At 40.6% G+C, this 20,837-nt stretch overlaps 1 protein-coding gene across 16 annotated transcripts in view; it reads right to left on the bottom strand.

Annotated features, from left to right (window-relative positions):
- The window catches only part of LOC110840060 (Calcium-independent receptor for alpha-latrotoxin), a 450,850-nt gene that overhangs the window by 105,042 nt on the left and 324,971 nt on the right, over positions 1 to 20,837 (bottom strand). For all 16 annotated transcript variants that reach the window (XM_087356023.1, XM_022084785.2, XM_022084786.2 and 13 more), the window contains one exon: positions 6,849 to 6,973. In XM_087356023.1, coding sequence (XP_087212149.1) covers positions 6,849 to 6,930 — 82 coding nt within the window. In that variant the 5' untranslated portion in view covers positions 6,931 to 6,973. The remainder of the gene's footprint in view (positions 1 to 6,848; positions 6,974 to 20,837) is intronic.

Genomic DNA, 20,837 nt, shown 5'->3' with positions numbered 1-20,837 from the left:
GTTAAAAAGGCTGATGTTTAAAAAATTGGTAGAAAAAATAACTGTGTCAAAATCACCCCCAGGCGCCAAAGTACTCTGAATATACAACACGGGCCTGAATTACTTGTTTGAATGGTTTTCAATTCCAATGTACAGCTTTCAGTGAAACAGCTGTGAGGGTTAGGGGGTGAGTCGGGTGAACACAATTTGTCCCTGTGTTTAAAATGCAGTTTCAAAAGAAAACAACCCTTTCATGGGTCTACTTGCCAACAAACCCGAACAACTCCATAACATTCACGGAGGTTATAATCAAAACTCTGTCAAATGTATGAAAGCAAACGCCGTTAAACATAATTTAATCAATTTAGATAATCGCTGCAGCTATAATCCCGGTTTTATGACGCCAAAAATGGAGTAAGGTTGCAACCAAACGAGACGAACATTGTTAGCATTACTTTGGGATAATATGGAAACTTTTTCATGCTCTCTTGTCCTTATGACAGAGATATGTTTGGTTCGGAATGCATCAGACGTCATGACATCTTGTCCACTTGCATTCCTCTGGTGAACAAAAACAGCTGTTGTACTTCAAAACTGTACAAGAATCCAGTACATACAAAAACACCTTACATATGTCGTGTAGTCAGACATAAGATACTCTTGAGTACTGAATTTGTCAGGAGGTCATGATTTGTAACAACCATCTATCAAATTAAAACGATGTAACAAAACAATTACAAATCTTAAGACGTATTTCACATAAGCGATCACATGCTGTCGTCCATTCTTAGCTATTGAGTAATTCTAATCGTCCCACGACTACGGTAATGCACGGTCCAATACAATATACACGGTTGGGTGACTCTGGACTTATTAATAGGGGATGAAGAGGTAAACTATTGTGGCCTATTTCAGTTAATTATCCTGCTATTTTGCTCAACAGATTGAGAGAAACCAAGACATATTTTACGACAGTCGGCTCCAAGCTGGGAATCAAATATATTAAAATTGTTCAAGTATAAATCAGTCCAAATTACACTGCTGTGTACGTATAATTGGCCTCAAAATAACTCAAAACTTGAAGACCGTCTTAAAAACATACGTGGGAGAGAGGGGAAAACCACGAAGCGACAGCACATCTTTGTATACTATCGGACGTGAAATTATAACGTTTAGTCTGTAGAAGTAGCGCGTTCTGGTTAAGTAGTGTTCCTATATTGCTAGCATTTTATAGTTCCTTTAATTCATAAAATACGACGTACTGCAAGTCAGTGTATCATATTACCACCGACTGCGTTGAAATTAAAGGCGAGAAAAAAAATTTCAGTTACACTGTACATTCTCAGACCGACGTCTGGCTTGTTGCTCCCTCCTACCCTGTCCATATTCCCTTCCAATTTTCTGCGACGTAGTCCAAGCTCGGAGTTATTTTGCGTCCACTCCACCACAATAGCAAAGCAGTTCCACATTTAATAATACCAATATAAACTTTCCTTACTTCAAATTCGAAGCTGGCTGTACGACTTCATTAAAATTAAACACGAGGTGAAAAAGAAATGTTCTGATCTGTCCACAGACGCGTCCTAACTCTTATCGAGCAGGTGGTTATCCGGATTCGTGTAAGAGAGTTACTCCATCTCCTCCTGGTGCACGGAATGGATTCTAAGGTGCCTCTAAAGGGTCTGTACTATCAAGTGTCACTTGTTTCACCTTCCGTCTCCTACACCATAAAGCGTTATGCTAATGAACGGTGGTACTTATACTCCAGTGTGGATGTACTTGTTTTAAACAAACAAAATCTGAGTTACACTCACAACAAGACCTGCATGTCTTACCAGCAACGAGATTCGCACATTTTTTACGACAGTACAGCCACAACAAACTCGTAACATTATGAGTGCTTCTTATAAGAGGCATTATGATTATTGCATCACAAATACTTTAACTACTCCCGTCACGGTAAGCTGAGAAAATCGAGAAACTTCTAGCTGTCTCTCTCTCACACACACAAATATTCGTACGTGGATACCAATAATCTGTCATTAGTACGATCCTGATTAGTTCCATTAGTACTAACTAGTGCCCTAAGATTTACCTTAATGTTATCGTCCGATGTTAATCTCGGTCTTACAAGTAGCGTGTTCTCTCCCTCTAAGAGCTTTCCCAACAAAAAATTCGTCTTTCCTTTCTCACCATCCTTGCTGCATAACCAACATAACGCAACCATCTCGATACTACAGATCTAACATCAGGTGACGAAGTTCGTCGGAAGTATTGTCCTCAGTTCCCTAATTACTTCAGCCCTCTTAGGCCCATATATTATATAACGCGCCTGTGTGAATTGAAGACTTAGATGTCTCAGACACTGAGGCAGAATTATAAATGACGGGTGCTTTAACACAGGATGATACTGACTTCTAGGATTAACACCCCAAAACATGGGTACTGAAATAAGAATGTTAATTACAGATTTCAATTTGTGCAACTAGACGAACAAATAAATGCAGAGAGCTGACTTGCTATCGTTAGCCACGACGTAAAACGCCAATACCTGTTTCTCAGTGCAATTCCCCTTCCCCGTTTTAACTTTACATCCAATTTCTTATTCCCCTGAATAGTAATGCTTTGACTTGAGTTGCGTGTTTCGACGTCACAGTAGCATCGATTTTATATTCCACCTTGGGACACGGTTTTCCACCACCTCTGAATTTCTCGCCTTACCTTCCTCTTTGATGTATCAATGAGTCACCATGTAAATGTAAATGGTGAATGGAACAGAAGCAGCCGAAATAAAGAGGGTTCATTTTTTAAAGTGATTTTTGTTGTATGAATTTTAAAAGTGATTTTTTTGTATGAATATGAGACTTGTCACCTGCAACAGATCAATGGAAAACGATATAATTACTGAAACCGGCTTTCATTTGGGACGACGGAGGGAGACAGTCAAATCTGAGGTTAGGTATCATGTCTCGGAAATTCGGAGTTTCCTTCTACACCTACCACAGTCACTATAAACCTCAGACTCGACAGCAACACGTAGGCAAATAATATTCCTGTGTAAATGGTTTAGCACCAGTTTCGAACACAATACGGATCATAAAACAACAAAATCACAAACAAAAATGGCGGTTCTTTTAAGCAGGCAGACACACAGTCAACATTTTCGTAATGTATTAAATGCGTGAAAATTGTTCTTCCATTTCGCGGTGTGCGTCTGTGTTTATACGGTACAGTTCACTTCCCATTATCTAGCGCCATCTTGTTAAGCAGTTAATCAATTAATACATAATTCACGGAGCCACTAGAATTACCAGCTGCTCTGTGCCAGTCTCTGTAAGGAAAACATACACACTTCTCCAAGAAAATATCGCGCCATCAACGAGACAAATGACATAACAATTTAGAAACTCATTGTATGGCATGTAAAACTGTTTCCACAAGTTGTCAAGCGTATCTAGAAATATCAATACCATGCGTGTGCAAATGGGTATGGAGATAAATCATAACAAGCCTAAAAATCTTATTATACCTCATTTGTCAAAATTTATATAAGTAGGCCCATGGTACCGATGTGAACCTCCAGCGCTATGAATATGGCTGTCTTCTGGGCTAAAGCGCCGTATATTCAGTCTAATAGACGTTTACCATCGTTTCAGAGTTCCTCGTTACCTTCATCAACAGGGCGATGGAGGCAGCAAGGACCTCTGACACGTTATTAAACTTCTACCAGAATATATGGCACTACAACCCAGAAGACAGCCATATTCGTACTCACAGCCGCGAGAACATCAAATTCTACCTCCAGCGCTAAATCTGATAACTTTCATATGATGAAAATGTATAGTTAATATAGATCCCTCAACTGCATATTGCAAATTTAATTTGAAGACATATAGTACGTAAAACGGAATTCCTCTACTGGCGAAAATATTCAACTCCCATCTCGATTAATATTATCGATACAGTTTCTCAGTATCTAAATTTACGACAATTCGCGCAAGTTAAAAAATCCACACACAGGGTTTGAACTCAAAAATAACAAATAATAACCTTTTCCGCTGCTGCTGTTAAAGTATTTTGGGCCTTATATATTAATATTTATGAATGTGTGTGTTTTCATTACAGTTACCATTGTAACCGTTAAGGGATTTTGGTCTTTATGGGATAATATTATTACAGTTGCCATGGTAATGCTGTTTTGGGAGCCCCGCTATGAGCACGTATTACAACACAGCACAGTTATTATACATAACCTCAATATAAGATCATATTTAAGACTGCGGTATATAAAATTGGATTATATTATTGAATTAAGCACTGGTAGGTAATGTGATTTTTGTTTCATACCACTTAGTTTTAATTCTGATACGCTGCTTTGTGGGGGAAAAATACAATGAAACAAAGACCTTTCATTCGTCCATGGTCTACTAGGACCTACATATACAAAAAACAGCAAGACAGTTTCCTACGTGTTAACGCTTCGCAGCTTTCGTAATTAAGGACAGATAACTGATTATTTCTAATTTTTATTCGCTGTTTTCTTACAGTCTTTAATACAAATGTGTTTTAAGTACTACAATATTTTAGATTTGCCGTCATTCTTGACGGTAAAATTTCTAATCTCTACATGACTTATTACGTTTGCGAAATGGCACTTTTCAAATTGGTATTACTTGTTCTACGGCTGATTAACATTCACATTCTGCATTTAAAGCTATTTGTCCGGGTGAATTTAAAATTGTTTACTGACAACCGACTCACGAAATAGTTTTATGCCCGGGAATTCTCGTTACGAATACCGAACACTAAAAATGCAGTGCGCATTTTTATTTGAGTAATTTTGTTTCCCTTCCAAAACTAAAGCAAAATCTCTGATTCAAGACTGGCACGCAAATTCGACATAAATATCGACAATTGCGTCTTGCTCTCGGCCGTGTGCCAACTCGGGCCATTTAGCAGTCCGATGAGATTGTCTTGTGAAGTCATTAGCGTTGGCTGCGTCATATTGTGAACACAGAAAAGAGGCTACGTTCCAAGGAAATGCAGAACTATTCACTGTATCACGCGCAAATTAGTGTGATTTAAGATCTCTTCATCACAAAGATATGTCTGAATTCACTCCGACTGATTAAATAAATATAAAAAAATACCTACGAAAGTCTTTCTTGGAACGTCAAATATCTAGTCAATTTATAACTTCAATCAATAATAAACCTAAATTAGTGTATTTAAAACTAATAAATATTTTCGTATACTTTTAAAAATAGTTCCGTAAAAAATTTGTGGTAAGAATAAATTTCTGGACTTAAATCGAAAAATAAAACGACAAAAGGCATAGTTTTCAAAGAAACAAGTCAAAGCACAGAGGAGTCCTGGCCGAAATATCGGCGGGTCTTTTAGACACGGTCGTAATGGTGATCCAAATCGAAAGAAACGACCCGCGAGAGTGGACTGTAGTGCCCACACCAAGAGTCCTCAAGAATATCTTGATAAAGAATTGCAGATGCTACCACAACAGTTGTAAACGGAACGATCCAGTTCGTCGATTCGGGTCGGAAATGGTACAAATGCTTGTGGGGGTACACGGGACCGACTAAACCGCCCAGTGGGGATTCAAACCGATTTGACAAAACCAACCAGTTTTGGAAGATAAAACGAACACAGAAAAACTTTCAAATCTGATCAATTTCTCCACCATGAAACCTCCATCTTCTGGACCCGTTCGTTCGCGAACGACGCACGTCCAGTGACTAAACTTGTATTTTGTTTAGACGCCAAGCCTTACGTCTACGTCGGCGAAAATGCGTACGTTTAAAGGTGTTTGAAACGCAGTACAATGTTCTGAAGATAAATCGGAACAGCTGTCAACAAAACATTGAATTTGTCATTTTGACTCATGTCTGAAAGCGTCATATCTCCGAATCGAAGAACAAGGAACTTTAAAATGTAATGGGCGTCTGAAAGATAATATTCTACTGCTCCAAATGAAAAAAAAAATTGCATATCAACAGCACTATCAACTCGACGGTCGAGGACGCTCCCTGATCTCAAAGCTTCCATCACTATAGTTCCATATTTACAGTACACGGCATCGTTAATTGATTAGGTTCGGTTCCTAAGTACACAATGACACGCATTAAAGCAAGCATATGACAGACAATGGATGAGTTAACTTCCATAATTCTTCTATTTAAAATACGCCATATCAAAGAGTAATTTACATGATTGATTGACGTCATTAAGGGTATAAAATTCAAGCCACGACTAAGGAATGAAGGGAGACGGACAATTCTCGGTTTGTCAGTGATATATGGAGCTGTGATGAGAAATCGCTAAGTTTGTGGATACGTTCTGCATAGTAGGAGGAGTAAGGGGATATTAGCATGACAACATGTCGCCGTTCGCACATTCCAAGCAGTTCCGTGATCTTGGTAAGAACGTGTTTCAACTTCACTGCTGTACTTTGCAACTGCTACACGCAGGAAGTTATAACATAAACATGCTTTCTGCGGAACACTTATTCTGCCCCTGCCTAAGACACCCCACACGACGTGGTGACGAACAGCCCTGCACTATGCGAGAGATAAGGTTTCTTCGGCAGAGAGTTTTTCTGGAACATATGCCTTTAATGAAGTTCTCACGGCAACGAGAATGGAGATGACTGTCTTATGGGATGCAATACCGTGTAGTCTGGCTGAAATTAAAGGACGTTTCAGAGGAGGCAGTAATCTGCTCTGAAACGTCGGTCGATGACTAGCACATGGCATCCCAGAAGAGAGCCATCTTTACCTTCCTTGTGTCTTTAAAATGCACATAGTGTATTAATATCCTGACGCTACATCGTCAATCAATATGTGACAGGCACTTACCTAGATTTCTGGCGACAGCAATGACCGTGGTGAGACCCAGAAGCAGCAGAAGTGTAGTGTACTGGGAGGTGTGCAGCTCCATGTCGGCTGCCTTCGTCACCGCCCTGCCTCCACTCACAGCTCCCCTATGAACGGAAAAGAAACATCGAATTGTACATCTTCATCAACATTTCCGCGGTCACTGTGCAGATATCTGAGTCTGTGTATGGTGTCTGACATCGGGACACTACCACGCCTCTGAACGATAGTGCGAATCGAACTGATAAAACATCTTTTGACAAAAATGTGAACTACAATTCTAATACCACTTTTAGGGCAGTGCTATTCAACCTTTTTTGTTCGCGTACCCCCAAAGTTGTTGGTGTATAATTCAAGTTACAAATAGTATATAATCTACATCTAAAATAAATTACATAAATTATATTACTGATTGTTCAGTGTTTATCTTTTTTTTTTTCATTTCACGTACCCCCTAAGATGTCTTCGCGTACCCCAGGTTGAAAACCACTGTTCTAGGGTGTTGCACCGTGTTGTATGCTAAATACGCACCACGTTTCAGAAGAGATCACAACCTCTATCACAGTGACGATGAGAAAACATCGACATCATGATGGATGCAGTAAGAACCTCTGAAATGTCGGCCAATATCTACGGTACTGCACAGTGCAACATCCCCGAAGACAGCCGAGTTCATATTTGTCGCCGTGAGAACCTGATATCTTCACAAATTCGAAGTCTTCGTCAACAGATGGCATTAATACCTTGACACAAATACATCGCCCTAGAGAGCAAGAATTGTCATATTTTCAATTAACTGGCCATGACATTCGTAGCGCGCAGGAAATAAGATTTCTTCGCTAAGATCAGTGTGGAACACCATGCAGAAACGCAAATAGCTACTTGAACGAGAATGTAGTAAGACATTTGTTTTGTTTTTTTTAATTTAAATATGTTGTAAAATCCTGGCGCTTGGGGAGGGGGGACAGCAAAGTGAAAGGGTTAAAACTCACTGCGTGAACTTCACATTAAAACCCTCAATAAACTCGGACAAAGCAAGAAGTGTATAGGACAAAGTACTTAGGTCACCGATCATGCAGTGTAATATAACTTCTGGTATTATGAAATCAGCTGAAATGTAATTATTTACAAGTTTGTGAAAACAGCTGATTCATTGTGGCAGGCAACAGCTGATTCATTGTGGCAGTAATTCGTTCAAAATTAAATCATATATAAATATTTGTAAAAGTACGTAATTACATGTAAGATTTGAGGTTTTCACAGCGGTGAGTATAAAGATTTCTGTCTTCTGGGTTGTTGCGCTGTGCAGTCTGGTCGATGTTTACCAACGTTTCAGAGGTCATACTGCCTCCGTCATCAGGGTGATTCTGCCCTGATGACGGAGGCAGTATGACCTCTGAAACGTTGGTAAACATCGACCAGACTACACGGCGCAACAACCCAGAAGACAAAAATCTTCATGCTCATCGCCCTGATGACGGAGGCAGTATGACCTCTGAAACATTGGTTAACATCGACCAGACTACACAGCGCAACAACCCAGAAGACAGAAATCTTCATACTCATCGCCCTGATGACGGAGGCAGTATGACCTCTGAAACGTTGGTAAACATCGACCAGACTACACAGCGCAACAACCCAGAAGACAGAAATCTTCATACGTAATTACAGTTGACTGTCATACATTCACTGAACCATTTACTCCCCTATCTGTATTAGCGCCGGAACATAAACAAATAATGAATTGTTAAGGACAGGGACTATTACAGCATTTTACCGCGATGACTGACGTCACGAATCACCTGTCAACACATTCTGGATCTCGGTATCGGGATTCAAATCTCGAACCTTCTCCAAACGAAGCAATAGCATTGACCACTACGCTGCAACGCTCAGTACAGGCCTATAATTTTTATTCGCATTACGTTGTATCGAAGACGCACGAGTAAATGATTAACAAATATGTACTAAAACTACCGATTACAGAACAAGTTTCGCCGCATATTTTTCAGTGTGTATCAGGCTTAGACGTAATTTAATTAAAAGTGTATTTCTGTAACCATCGACATTCATCGACTCGCATACCTATAACACTTACACAGTACGTGACACTGACGCTTTAAAGCCGCGTATTTTCAACCTTAATTACCTAGTTTCCAGACAAGCCAGTGCTGGAAGAACGTTTCTGTCTACGTGTAATATGCTTAAAATTCTTTTATACACTCAAGCTAGTATAAAATTATATATTAGCATAAACAGTATACATTTCCAGTTCATATCTACCCATTTAACTAAATTACAAAATGTATATTTTAGTGCGATATAACCATCTATCCGACTAATAACTTACGCATTCAATGATACCATTCGGCACCATCTCAGCCAGCTATTTTATACCTTAAACGTGTTTCGGATCCATATTATTACAAGCATCTCACCTACTAGCAAATTTATTTAGTACTAACTTTCAAGTAAGTTTTCTACAAATATTTTTCATACAAGGTGCCAGAAGAAAAAAAGGTCTTCTTTGTCAGAGATATTCCGAAAAAGCTGCGAAAATCCAGACAGCTAGTTCATCACATTTTTTGGAACTTGTGAATTAATATTATACAAAGCAGAAATTAGTCAAATAAATCGATTGGAGAAAAATTTGGCCTACTGATCTCCAAGGACCGCGACAGTAGGGAAACATATAACACCCTCCCCAGAGTAATCAACTGAATTAGTTGAAGATTTCTGTCTTCTGGGTCGTTGCGCTTTGTAGTCTGGTCGATGTTAACCAACGTTTCAGAGGTCATACTGCCTCCGTCATCTGGGCGTTGGTTAACATCGACCAGACTACACAGCGCAACAACCCAGAAGACGGAAATCTTCATACTCTGATGACGGAGGCAGTATGACCTCTGAAACGTTGGTAAACATCGACCAGACTACACAGCGCAACAACCCAGAAGACAGAAATCTTCATACTCATCGCCCTGATGACGGAGGCAGTATGACCTGTGAAACGTTGGTAAACATCGACCAGACTACACAGCGCAACAACACAGAAGAAAGAAATCTTCATACTCACAGCTGTGAAAACCTCAAATCTTACAACTGAATTATAACAGTTGCTACATTTCCCTTGATATTTTACCTCTAGTACGTTCCTTTGTTCTGAGCGTTTAACCGAAATTTGTTCTCCCAAAAAATTAAAAGACATTCCACACAAAGTAACCAATAGTCAGTTGTATTCAGTTCTAAAAGTCAATTTTAATATTTCTGTGAAGACGAATTCTGTGATAATTTGCTCTGACTGAAACGTTTGCAGGGAGTGGCGCAAACTTTGCGTTCATAACAACTTAGTACTTTGCCGTATTCCTTAATACTGCCGTGTTAAAATGTTCTTCAAACAATTTTAAAAGAATTATTTTACGAGTCTGTCCCCGACTTGACACAAGTTATTCAGATACTATGAATTACTTCTGTGCCGTGGCCACGATAAAGAAAAACGCTGTTTTAATTGCACTATCTGATGTTCCAGTCGTGTCCACTGCGTTGAGCACGAGGACAAACTGACAGAAATTGTGGGTCTGTATTACTGGAACAGCGTTAAGTCTGAAGTGAGATTAAGAGAATACGAGCGTAGCAATGCAACCGAAAAACATCGCTCGTTCAAATTCACACGCCCCTTTAAAGCCCAACGTTTCTCGGTCGATTAAATTAAATTCACAGCACATGCAGTTCACATCTAAAGAACACATGGCAATGTACGATGAAATTGGGCTATTTTAACCCTTTAAATCAGAGTTGTAAGTAAATGTACCAGCTGCTTTAACGACCAAAACTCTGAATTTTGTATATGTGTGTTTTGTGTCGTTCTCACTCTGTACACGGAATATTTCCTTAAACAGCATTAAAAAACTGGATGTCTACAATGGTGAAATGTTTTATTTGGTTTCTAAGAGGCGATTGACAAAATTATACAAGGGCCCTACACTATGTGTTAATCAATGCCTGCGTTTCAAGGAATGAAACTAAAAATCTGCAATTTTCATAAAGTACACTTCAAGGCCCAATAACACCCGCTCAACATTCCCATAACACATGAAGCAAAGCTGTTCAGCTGTGCAGACCTCCCACCGAGTGGAAGAAGGTTCAAGAATACCAGAAACAGTGTGGAATTCTATCTGGGGCTGGTTCTTCCAGCTCTGCCGGAGATTCCTACTTCCTGACTCATCAACATTCACTATACAGACTCAGTAGCCTATAACATTGTGTCGTTGTCTGTACGCGTGTTATCTCGGTTTATTTAACGACCCTCTGTCAATAAGCTGCTTCACAGAATCGAATGGTGTGTGAGTGATGAGGAATAAAACTGATACGGCTATCTTCTGGGTTGTTGCGCGGCGTAGTCTGGTGACGTTTACCACTGTTTCAGAGTTGCTTGCCGCCACTATCATCTGGGCGATGAGCAGGCTATGCGAGGGCTTACTCATCACCCTGATGACGGAAGCAACAATAGCCTCTGAAACGGCAGTAACTGTCTACCAACCTAGAAGGCAGCCATCGCCTTTAAGGGTAAAAGACAGAAGTACAACGTAAAACGGTAATTTGCATCCACAGCAATAAAACATGGAAGCAATATACATTGTTTGTAATAAATAATCTAATTTGCTACCTACGGAATTTAAAAATACCGAAACAGCTTCAGCAGTCGATATGAATATGTTATCACTACAACGATGTCTTGGGTATGAACACGGAAGTCGATATCGATTGGCATCCTGTCGGACTTGAACCAATTACAGCCGTACCGTATCAAAAAAATTTGTGGTTGGGGGGGGATCCTCCAGTCACAACTATCTGGAAAATTTCCTTTCATTTCATCCCGATAATTTCAGGTCGTAAATGTTGCTTTGGATTACAGCGTACGTTTGGGAGAATCTGTTTTTGTCCGCCATTCCACTGCCAAAACAATGTGACCAACTGCACAGCACGCGCAAACTTCAAGCTGCTGTAGCCATCTCTGGTTTTATTTCTACGCATGCAGCACAAAAAAGGATTCGAACATTTCAAACGACTGTATCGACTAGAACAATCGCGACTCTGATTTCTGAGCTCAGTAGCATACTAGCTTATCCTTTCCACTCATTCAATCCTCTTATTTCCTTTCCCAACGTTTCTTCAGCTCTTTCTTTAAACATTCCATTGCTTCGTTATATGACATGCCTTTCAGTAAGCCCAGTTCTTTATATTCGTAGTCTAAAAAGAAACACGAAGATTATATTACTCTCCGGATGGGTTTCTTAGCTCTTTTACACAAAGGTAGTGACTAAATAACAGAATTTTGAAAGTTTTCTGCTAATTCTCTTTTGTCTCTTACAAATTCGACTTGCCCCTCGCTGGCACGCGGCTCATTTACGGCATGTTACATAAATAGTTTTGCTACCCCTACACTAGCTCCTGGTTGGGCCCAATCTGATTGCATGGTAAGGTAGTATTAATCACCCCAACTTGACGGTTTCAATCCCACCCCTCCAGCACACTCCACCAACCGCAACTTCTGCGTCTCCTCATTGGCTGTCGATTCAAAAGAAAATTAAAAAGTAATAATATAAGCGGACGGGACTAAAGACGATCGATTGTGTGTACGAATGTGGGCATCATTCGAGAGAATACAAACTTAAAATCAGACACACATTCAATTTACATTTCTTATTCAGATTATTCAGAGTATTTCAATGCGTGATGCAAACAATATGGACAATGAACTATGAAAATCGCAGGCCTCGAAGTGATTGTGAGCAACATACCCTTTAGAAGATTTCTGAATGAATCGCCCTGATGACGGAGGCAGTATGACCTCTGAAACGTTGGTTAACATCGACCAGATTACACGGCGCAACAACCCAGAAGACAGAAATCTTCATACTCACCGCTGTGAAAACCTCAAAACACACCCTTTGCTTCTTGAATTATGGAAACCAAGAGCATATCTATAAGATTAGGAATTGCAGTTTCGTCCTCTCGTGCTTTTTGTGGTGAAAATTAGAAATCCTCAAAATTCTCAAGGTCTGTTGAAATGAGCTCCTAATTCCCTAACACAAAGCCGTTGTATGCTAATTAAAGCACAGCGTTTTTCTCACAAGCCTTATGGATGCTCGAACATAAGTTTCGCATACTGCGTCTAGAGATTTATATAAAGAAAGGCATTCCAAACTGACGCTCCCAAGTACGAAGTTTGCACAGCCGAAGTGTCAACATTTTTTGTAGGGAATCAGGAAGTACGACCTGTGAAACATTCGCCAATGACACAATCCTGGCAAAACGTTTCATGCAAATTCAACCATTATTCAAAGGCTAGCACAGAAAAGTACGAAAGTGCGTAACAATACAACAAGGCTCCAAGTTATATAACTCCACGTACCAGGATCTTCCTTGATAAAACGTCATTCAGATCGCTAATAAATTCATCATGCCTCTTAGTGAACCCGAAGGTTCATAGACTTATTTACAGGAAATTGTCATTAAACTCTTGAGTCAGATAAATTCATTCCACATTCTTAAACGCTATTTCTTCAAATTAATTCTGGTATTTATCAAAGGCTCCCAAAAGGTAATTGCCTTCAGGTTTACCGATTAAAATTGTGTACGTATTTTACATCGTTCTCGCATGCCAATTCATCTCATCAGCCTTTGTTTTGTCGCCCTATTAATATTTACCTACTTATAAATAAGGACAGCGTGCTCTTAATGCAGAATGAACCATTCAAATCGCACCCTAACAACGTACTACGGCACAAAAATATCAGAAGCAGTATCAACCCCGTGTAACAGACTCTGCCAACCTCTCCCGCGACGTGAATCAAGGTCTCCCTTATTGTTAGGCCGCTGCTCACGCCAATTGCGCAAAACCTCTGTAGGTACGAACAAGGTATATTCACGAGCAGAACGTGTGTTCATTCTCGAAAGTTAACTTGCATCGCAATCTTTTGCTACTGTTTGTGAAGCAATTAACAGTGCGTGGCCTGTAACAGAGGTGCCATATAAGTCGACAATACACCAACTGGTAACAATATTTTCGGGCACGGGAAATGTTTCTCTGTGACAATTGTTCATCGAACGATAAAACACTTATATTAAGGATGTTCGTGCAGTATTTAGGGCCGTGTTTTATATAAAACGTTCTGTATTACCTAAGAATGCAACTGCATCGCGATCCATACAGTTTCACGGCTCATAACTCAAAGTCCCTTCGAGAAACACGGGTTTACAGTCTGCATAAGAACGTAGTTCCATTGCCCACATGCGAGACTGCACCCTGAACTTTTGACTAATGTAAAGGCGACACACTACTGTATGGGGCAGGACAAAACAGTTCCAAATGTGAAAGACAAACTATTTCTTCCACAAAGTCCATTCACAACCGACGTTTGCGATTTTTTTTTCCCACGGCGAAACAATGGAAGTCATTTATACGGGATGGGGGAGACCCAGCAGCTCACAAGCGAAGAAGAAAGAGAGACTGCATCAATCAGACTCACGTACAGGGACGAAAATGGGGGTCGCATCCCCAGTCTCAAAAAGGGGAGAGTACTTAAGGACACTCAGCACCCAAAAAATAAGCAACTACAAAGTTTTAATAAGCTCCTTGAAAACAGAGTGAGAACAGTGCATATGTATAATTTTCTACACGTATAATTATTTCATATCATATATATAAAATTTTATTCTGGTGGAATATATCCAGACACAAAATATTTGCAGGCCAGTGTCATATATGTCTCCAAAGTATAACATTTTAATAACGGAAATTCATTGCCAGTTCAAATGGAACTTTGGACACGATTATGAAGAATATCAAACGACGTATTCAGAGAAAATTGGGTTTACAAACTTCTATTTTGGATTACATGAAAATGAAACAATTATAAGACATGGTCATGTCGCATAAACGGCGGACAACTGATGTCCGAGACAAGTGCAGAAGTGTTTACCACCAAGGAGGGCAAAAGGAAGGCCGAGAGATAAGTGAAAGGAGGGAATCCACAATCCAGCGACAGAGAGAAAGAAAGAAAGAGGAACGAGTGGAAACATATACAATAAAACGCGACAAATTTACTTGCAATTCTTTCACTCCTGCACAGAAATACGAAAGTAACCGAAACAAGAAACTTACGATGAAAAATTTGGAGCGTATCGAGACACACGATTTCAGCGGAAAAGTTTTTCAAACATAACAATGACCAGCTTTTGAACCAGTAGAATGTATTCGCACTAATGCTGATTTGTAAGAAAAATATACGATCCAGTCATCGCTAGGTAGAAGTATGTAGGCCTACAATATTACTGAAGCCATCACAGATATTACACCCGGCTCCTGATATCCCATGTACTGAAACATCATGACCCTGATGATGGAGGCAGCAAGCTTCTCTAAAACGTCGGTGAACTTCAATTATGTATGATTTGAGGTTATCACAGCGGTGAGTATGAAGATTTCTGTCTTCTTGGTTGTTGCGCCGTGTAGTATGGTAGATGTTTACCAACATATTATACTACACGACTACACAACCCTGAAGACAGACATCTTCGGATTCGCCTCCGAGAGAACCTGAAATCTCGCATGGTATGAAAACGTGACAGAAAAAAGGGCAGACATGATGCCCTGAAGCTAAAGCAAAAGTGCAAAGGAAACAGTACCATCAACCTTCCTTCGTAAGTTTATCCAAATAAGAAGCTACAGTGCTTGAAAGACGGTCCACAGTTCTCCTGGCCGTAGTTCAGCCTTTAGACACCCTGATGGAAAGAATCGGGATTCGAATCGCGTGATCGAAGCCACCTTCCGGTCGATGGACTGATGAAGTGGTTACGAGGATTATGGAGTGAGAGTTGTAGCGCTCATCACATTAACACGAGCGCCACGTACTATGAGCTGACGCCATGTTCAATTTCTCTAATGCACCTGCAACGATTTTCACTTCACCTAATAAATAAAGTGTGAGTTAACAGGACACACTCAAAATTGGACGAATGTAATAACAGGTCCACCACAATTTTTCTGCAAACACTTCGCCATGTGTTCTAGGCAGTCTGACACTAAACATAACCACCGTGGATCATCGGGAGCTGAGATTTTCAACATTTAATGCAAATTACCACATACAATCCCCGCAACGAAACTACGCACTTCAGCTACGTCAATGAAAGAGGAAAGGGAAGATGGAAAGTGGTAGAAAGACGGCGAAAAGTCCGTCTGAAAATGTTCAGTGTTAACTGAAAACATATTTTCCCCCTTTTAATTTCGACATGATCTGTGGTATTTTTACGCACTGTCCTTAACACTACACTGTATTTTGTGAACCAAAAGAACTACAAAACAAGAAATGCAGGCACACACCTTAACTCGCGCGCGCTACTTCTACACCCTGAACGTAATAATTTCACATCGGATGGCATACAAAGAAGGATTGAGTTTATCTCTCCTCGTGTGTTATCGCCTCGCGATCATCCCCTTCCAACCACCCGTCATCCTGGCTAGGAGTCAAGTTGCGGACACTGCACCAACCGTCACGTAGAACTACTTTCTCCTCATATAAAACTGCACACGCACGATACATTAGATTCCTTTTCGTGTACGTCCAGACGGACCGCCACCCTCGTCCCTGCCACCCCCACCTGGCTGGAAGTGCTCAGTCATTGATAATCATGTATTTACCACACTAATCCAATGGTAACACACTTCTTTTACAGATAGGTGATGTAGGATATCTATGAATATTTGGTAAAGGCGTGAACACATCAAAATTGTATTCACGAGAGACCAAATTCAAAGAATGCTTGGTATCACACAGCTCAGTCTACCGTCTTCCGGTCTGCTATAGGATGCTTAAGAAAACACTTTATCCTAAGACGGATGAAATGATAGGCTGGGGAAAACTGCATAATTCGTATTCTTCGCCAAATACTGTATTATTGGGGTGATGAAATCAAGGATGAGATGGGTGAGACATGTAGCGCACACGGGAGAGTTGAGAAATGCGTACAAAATTCTGACTGGAAGACCTAGACGTAGGTGGAAGGAAAACATCAAAACAGATACAAAAATGATTTGGGGTGTGGAGTGGATCCATCTGGCTGATGATCTAGACCAGTGACGGGCTCTAGTGAACATGATAATGGAGCTCAGGGTATCATAAAAAGCGAAGAATTTCTTGACTAGCTGAGCACACAACTATCTTATAAAAAAGGACTCTGTTCCATGGATTTAGTCCATTTATCTATGTATGTATGTATGTGGGCTTCAACGTGTACGAATCCTGCAAACAGAAACGCTGAGAAATGGACACTAAAGATACTTATGACAAAGCACGACATGAAGAGCAGTCAAATGCTCCTGTTTCAATATCAAATGTTCGTCAGAGAGCAAGGGATCCCAAACAGACCGAATCACACAGCGAACAGCAAGCGGTTTTTAAATGGCAGAATGAAGGTAACGAACAGAACTAGGAAACTCAGAATGAAGTCTTACAGTGTGATTTCAGAAGTAGGAAAATTGAACGTACGATTACATATCCTCCACTGAATGCCTCCCAGCATCTCTGAAACACAGTGAAACAACAGACTGTAACTGATAACGGTGTTATGTCAGAGAGGATTTCGAGTGTAAAACACGAACACAGGCACCTAGCAACTCCCTTCTAGCCCACGTGTGATCCCTAGGTCACTTCATACCGAGCTAGTTCGCCCCCACACCTGTGCATCAGCATTCCTTTAGTCTGGATCCGTACACGTAAAGGAGCTTGTCGTACACTCCGTTCTTAAGCCCCTGACCAGATTGAAGACACTAGCAGAACCGTTGTGAACACACAGCTGGACAGAATTCAGTATGATTCTCTACATCAGGGGTTGTCAACTTTTCCCAGACCTGGGAATACATTAACTCTTTCTTATCGGCCCGCGGGGAGTTAGTTTATAAATACAACGATTTATTGAAAGACTATGCAAGTTCGTTAAAAACAGCCTACTTCTATTATTGCAGATAGGTTCAGATTTTTCTAAACAATTATTCTTTAGTAAGATCAGGCATTATTTAGAGATTTGACGCTGTTTTTGCTTACGTGATCTTTCAGTATGAAGTTAACTTCGGTTGCTGTCACTGGCTTGTCTGTCAATACAGACGCATAGCAGTTCTTGATTTAACGTCATTCATTAAACTAAACGGTTGATCACAGCGATGGGTACTTCCAAATACTGACATTAACAAGACATGTTTTCTGATAATCAAGTAACTATATTTCATCACACGGAAAGACAGTCCTTAAAAATCCACTCAGGTCGCACAGGGGAAGACGTTAAACATTTCCTGCACGCTGCTCAGTCAATAGCCAAACTTCGAGTGACTGCAGACGATACAAATTACAAGTAAATCTATTCCAAAAGTAAAACAAGAGTATTATTTGTGCTTTACGTTTCAAGAACTAAAAGATAAAACATGTAATGAGGTGGTTTAATTTCTTTTCATCACATAGCATAAAAAACTAAACTTCACTTCTTCAGTTTCCTAAACCAGTGGTGTTCAACCTGGGGTACACGAAGACATCTTAAGGGGTACGTGAAATTTAAAAAATATATATTATTTTATGATAAACACTGAATAATCAGTAATTTACTTTATTTTAGATGTAGATTATATACTATGTATGACTTGAATTATACACCAACAACTTTGGGGGTACAAAAGTTGAAGAGAAATTATACCTGGGGGTATTTTATTTATTTATTTAGTGTTCTGTCTGACGACAGGTCCATATGAACAGGATCCTTCCATCCTTTTCTCGGACTGGGACCTGTTCATGTACGTTCTTGGCAGATGATGCAGAAGTGGTTTGCCATTGCCTTCTTCTGTGTGTGAATGAAGTAATTGTTGGGATGCCACGGAGAAACCGGGGAAGCCCCCGGAGGAAAACTCCGTGTTGCCTAGACCACGGCCTTGCCCAAAAGTAGTTATAAATTCGGGCACCGCCGGGAATCGAACCCGAGACCCCAGGATTACAAGGCCAGCGTTCTAACCGCTAGACCACCGTGGCTATCTGGGGGTACGCGAACAAAAGAGGTTGAATACCACTGTCCTAATCCATAACTGGGTAATGTCTACGCGTAGTACACTGTAAACAAATAAATGAAAAGGGCTACCTACTCAGAATGTTTACCAAGAACAGAAACTGACACTGCGATATATATTTTAATCATCAATTTCGCCACTGTTGGAGAACAGTGAACTTCAACTGTAAATATTCATCACAACGCAACATTCCAGCAAAAACTACGTACATACCGATTCCATATTACACGTATGAGGACTGAGAATTGTACAGTAAATTTAATTTGGTAACTCGTCTACATGTACTACTGACACTGCAGTCAATTAACACAGCAATAAACTACAGACATTTTATACGTTTCTTTGTAATGCTGTATGTTTAGTGAGTCGGCATGTTATATGATTGTGCGCTCACGCAAAACAGATTTGAGCATTCAACTGATTCAAGACCCAGGCTACTGATATGACAGACTGCAGGGTGTCCCACTTAACATGGGATTCGCCAGAACAGAAGGCCACAGCAGCAGCGAGGGAACTGACGGGAAATGTGACAGTCGCGGCGCAAGACAGCCGTTGCATGCTAGTGGATGCGTTCCGACTTACGTGGGACTCCCTGTTCTAGCTGCAGGCACAGCGATCTATCAACTGGCACTTACAAAAGTAATAACAGGACATTCTAACCCGACTATTTTTGTGACGGTAACTCCGCCTTCAGCACGTAGGAATGTATCTTCTACTCAAATCACAAGTACAGGTGATTCCCGTTCCAAGTCTTATTACGAAAAGCATAATCTACAACGGAAAACAGGAAATCAGGAGAATGGATAGACGCATCACATAAAAATGAGATGCTGGAGTATGGAACAACAAACATACTCACGGAAGGAAAGCATACATACAAGTGTGTGAAAGTACCATTCAAAAATGTCTCGGTCTACACATCAGGTATGCAGGGAAAATAACTGTAATGCTACACGATAAAACTGTGGCAAACCGTGTAGAATTTGACAGAGGACCAAATGTTAATCTCCAAACGAGTCGCTAGAACTCATGACGCAGGCATACTTTACAATGTCACTTGCCGTTTACGTGCTTAGTATACGAGGTAAGAAACTGTAAGCATAGATAAAAAAATTTGGTGCGTTCTTCTGAATTTGATCCTCGCCTTTTGCAAACGGGTACAATGGCCAGACCTGTCTGGAGTCAACGACCTTTGCGGGACGGGGTTCCTGACGCCGGTCAGGATGAGCCACGACGTTACGACAAAATTTCCGTCGCGGTTACCCACGATCGGCCGAGGATTCCCAGCTACTGTCAACCATGGCGACCAAACAACATGAGGATCCCCCACCTACTTCCTATAGCGCAGAACATGCATGTAGGTCTTCAACCAAAGTGCCAGTTTTTGTTGTCCGACTCGAACTTTTTAGATTTCATGAAAATTACTTCAGATTGCATGGGTGAGTTTTTGGACCTTGTCAATTATCTAATGTTATAAAAAAGGCAACGTTTCGATGGCCAGATCTGTCCTCGTCTTCAGGTGTAGTGAAGGGGGCACCTACTCTCCGGGGCCCGCAGACGATGGACAAGGTACAAAAACCCAACAATCCTGACTGTATTACATCATGGACAGACCCTTCAGAATCGATTTCAGACGTTCTCGAGTTGTGACGACACGTGGGCGGACGGACAGCGAGGAACAGAAAGACACACAGGCAAGCAGGCACACAGACTAGTGAACCTAACAGGCGTACATTTGCAATTTCAAAGTGCGGACTGCTTTTATGTGCCCAGATGCACGTCACTGCCCTATTAACGGGTGTGATCATCTTCACACTACTGCTTACGCATAAATCCCCTCGTCTCCGTCATATACCAAGCCT

The sequence above is a fragment of the Zootermopsis nevadensis genome, unplaced genomic scaffold, assembly GCF_977971745.1.
Source record: "Zootermopsis nevadensis isolate Lab colony 2312 unplaced genomic scaffold, Znev_1.0 Znev_ptg000025l, whole genome shotgun sequence".
Taxonomy (NCBI): Eukaryota; Metazoa; Arthropoda; class Insecta; order Blattodea; family Termopsidae; genus Zootermopsis; species Zootermopsis nevadensis.
Note: the sequence above shows the minus strand (reverse complement) of the source record. Positions and strands in the feature narration are given on the sequence as shown.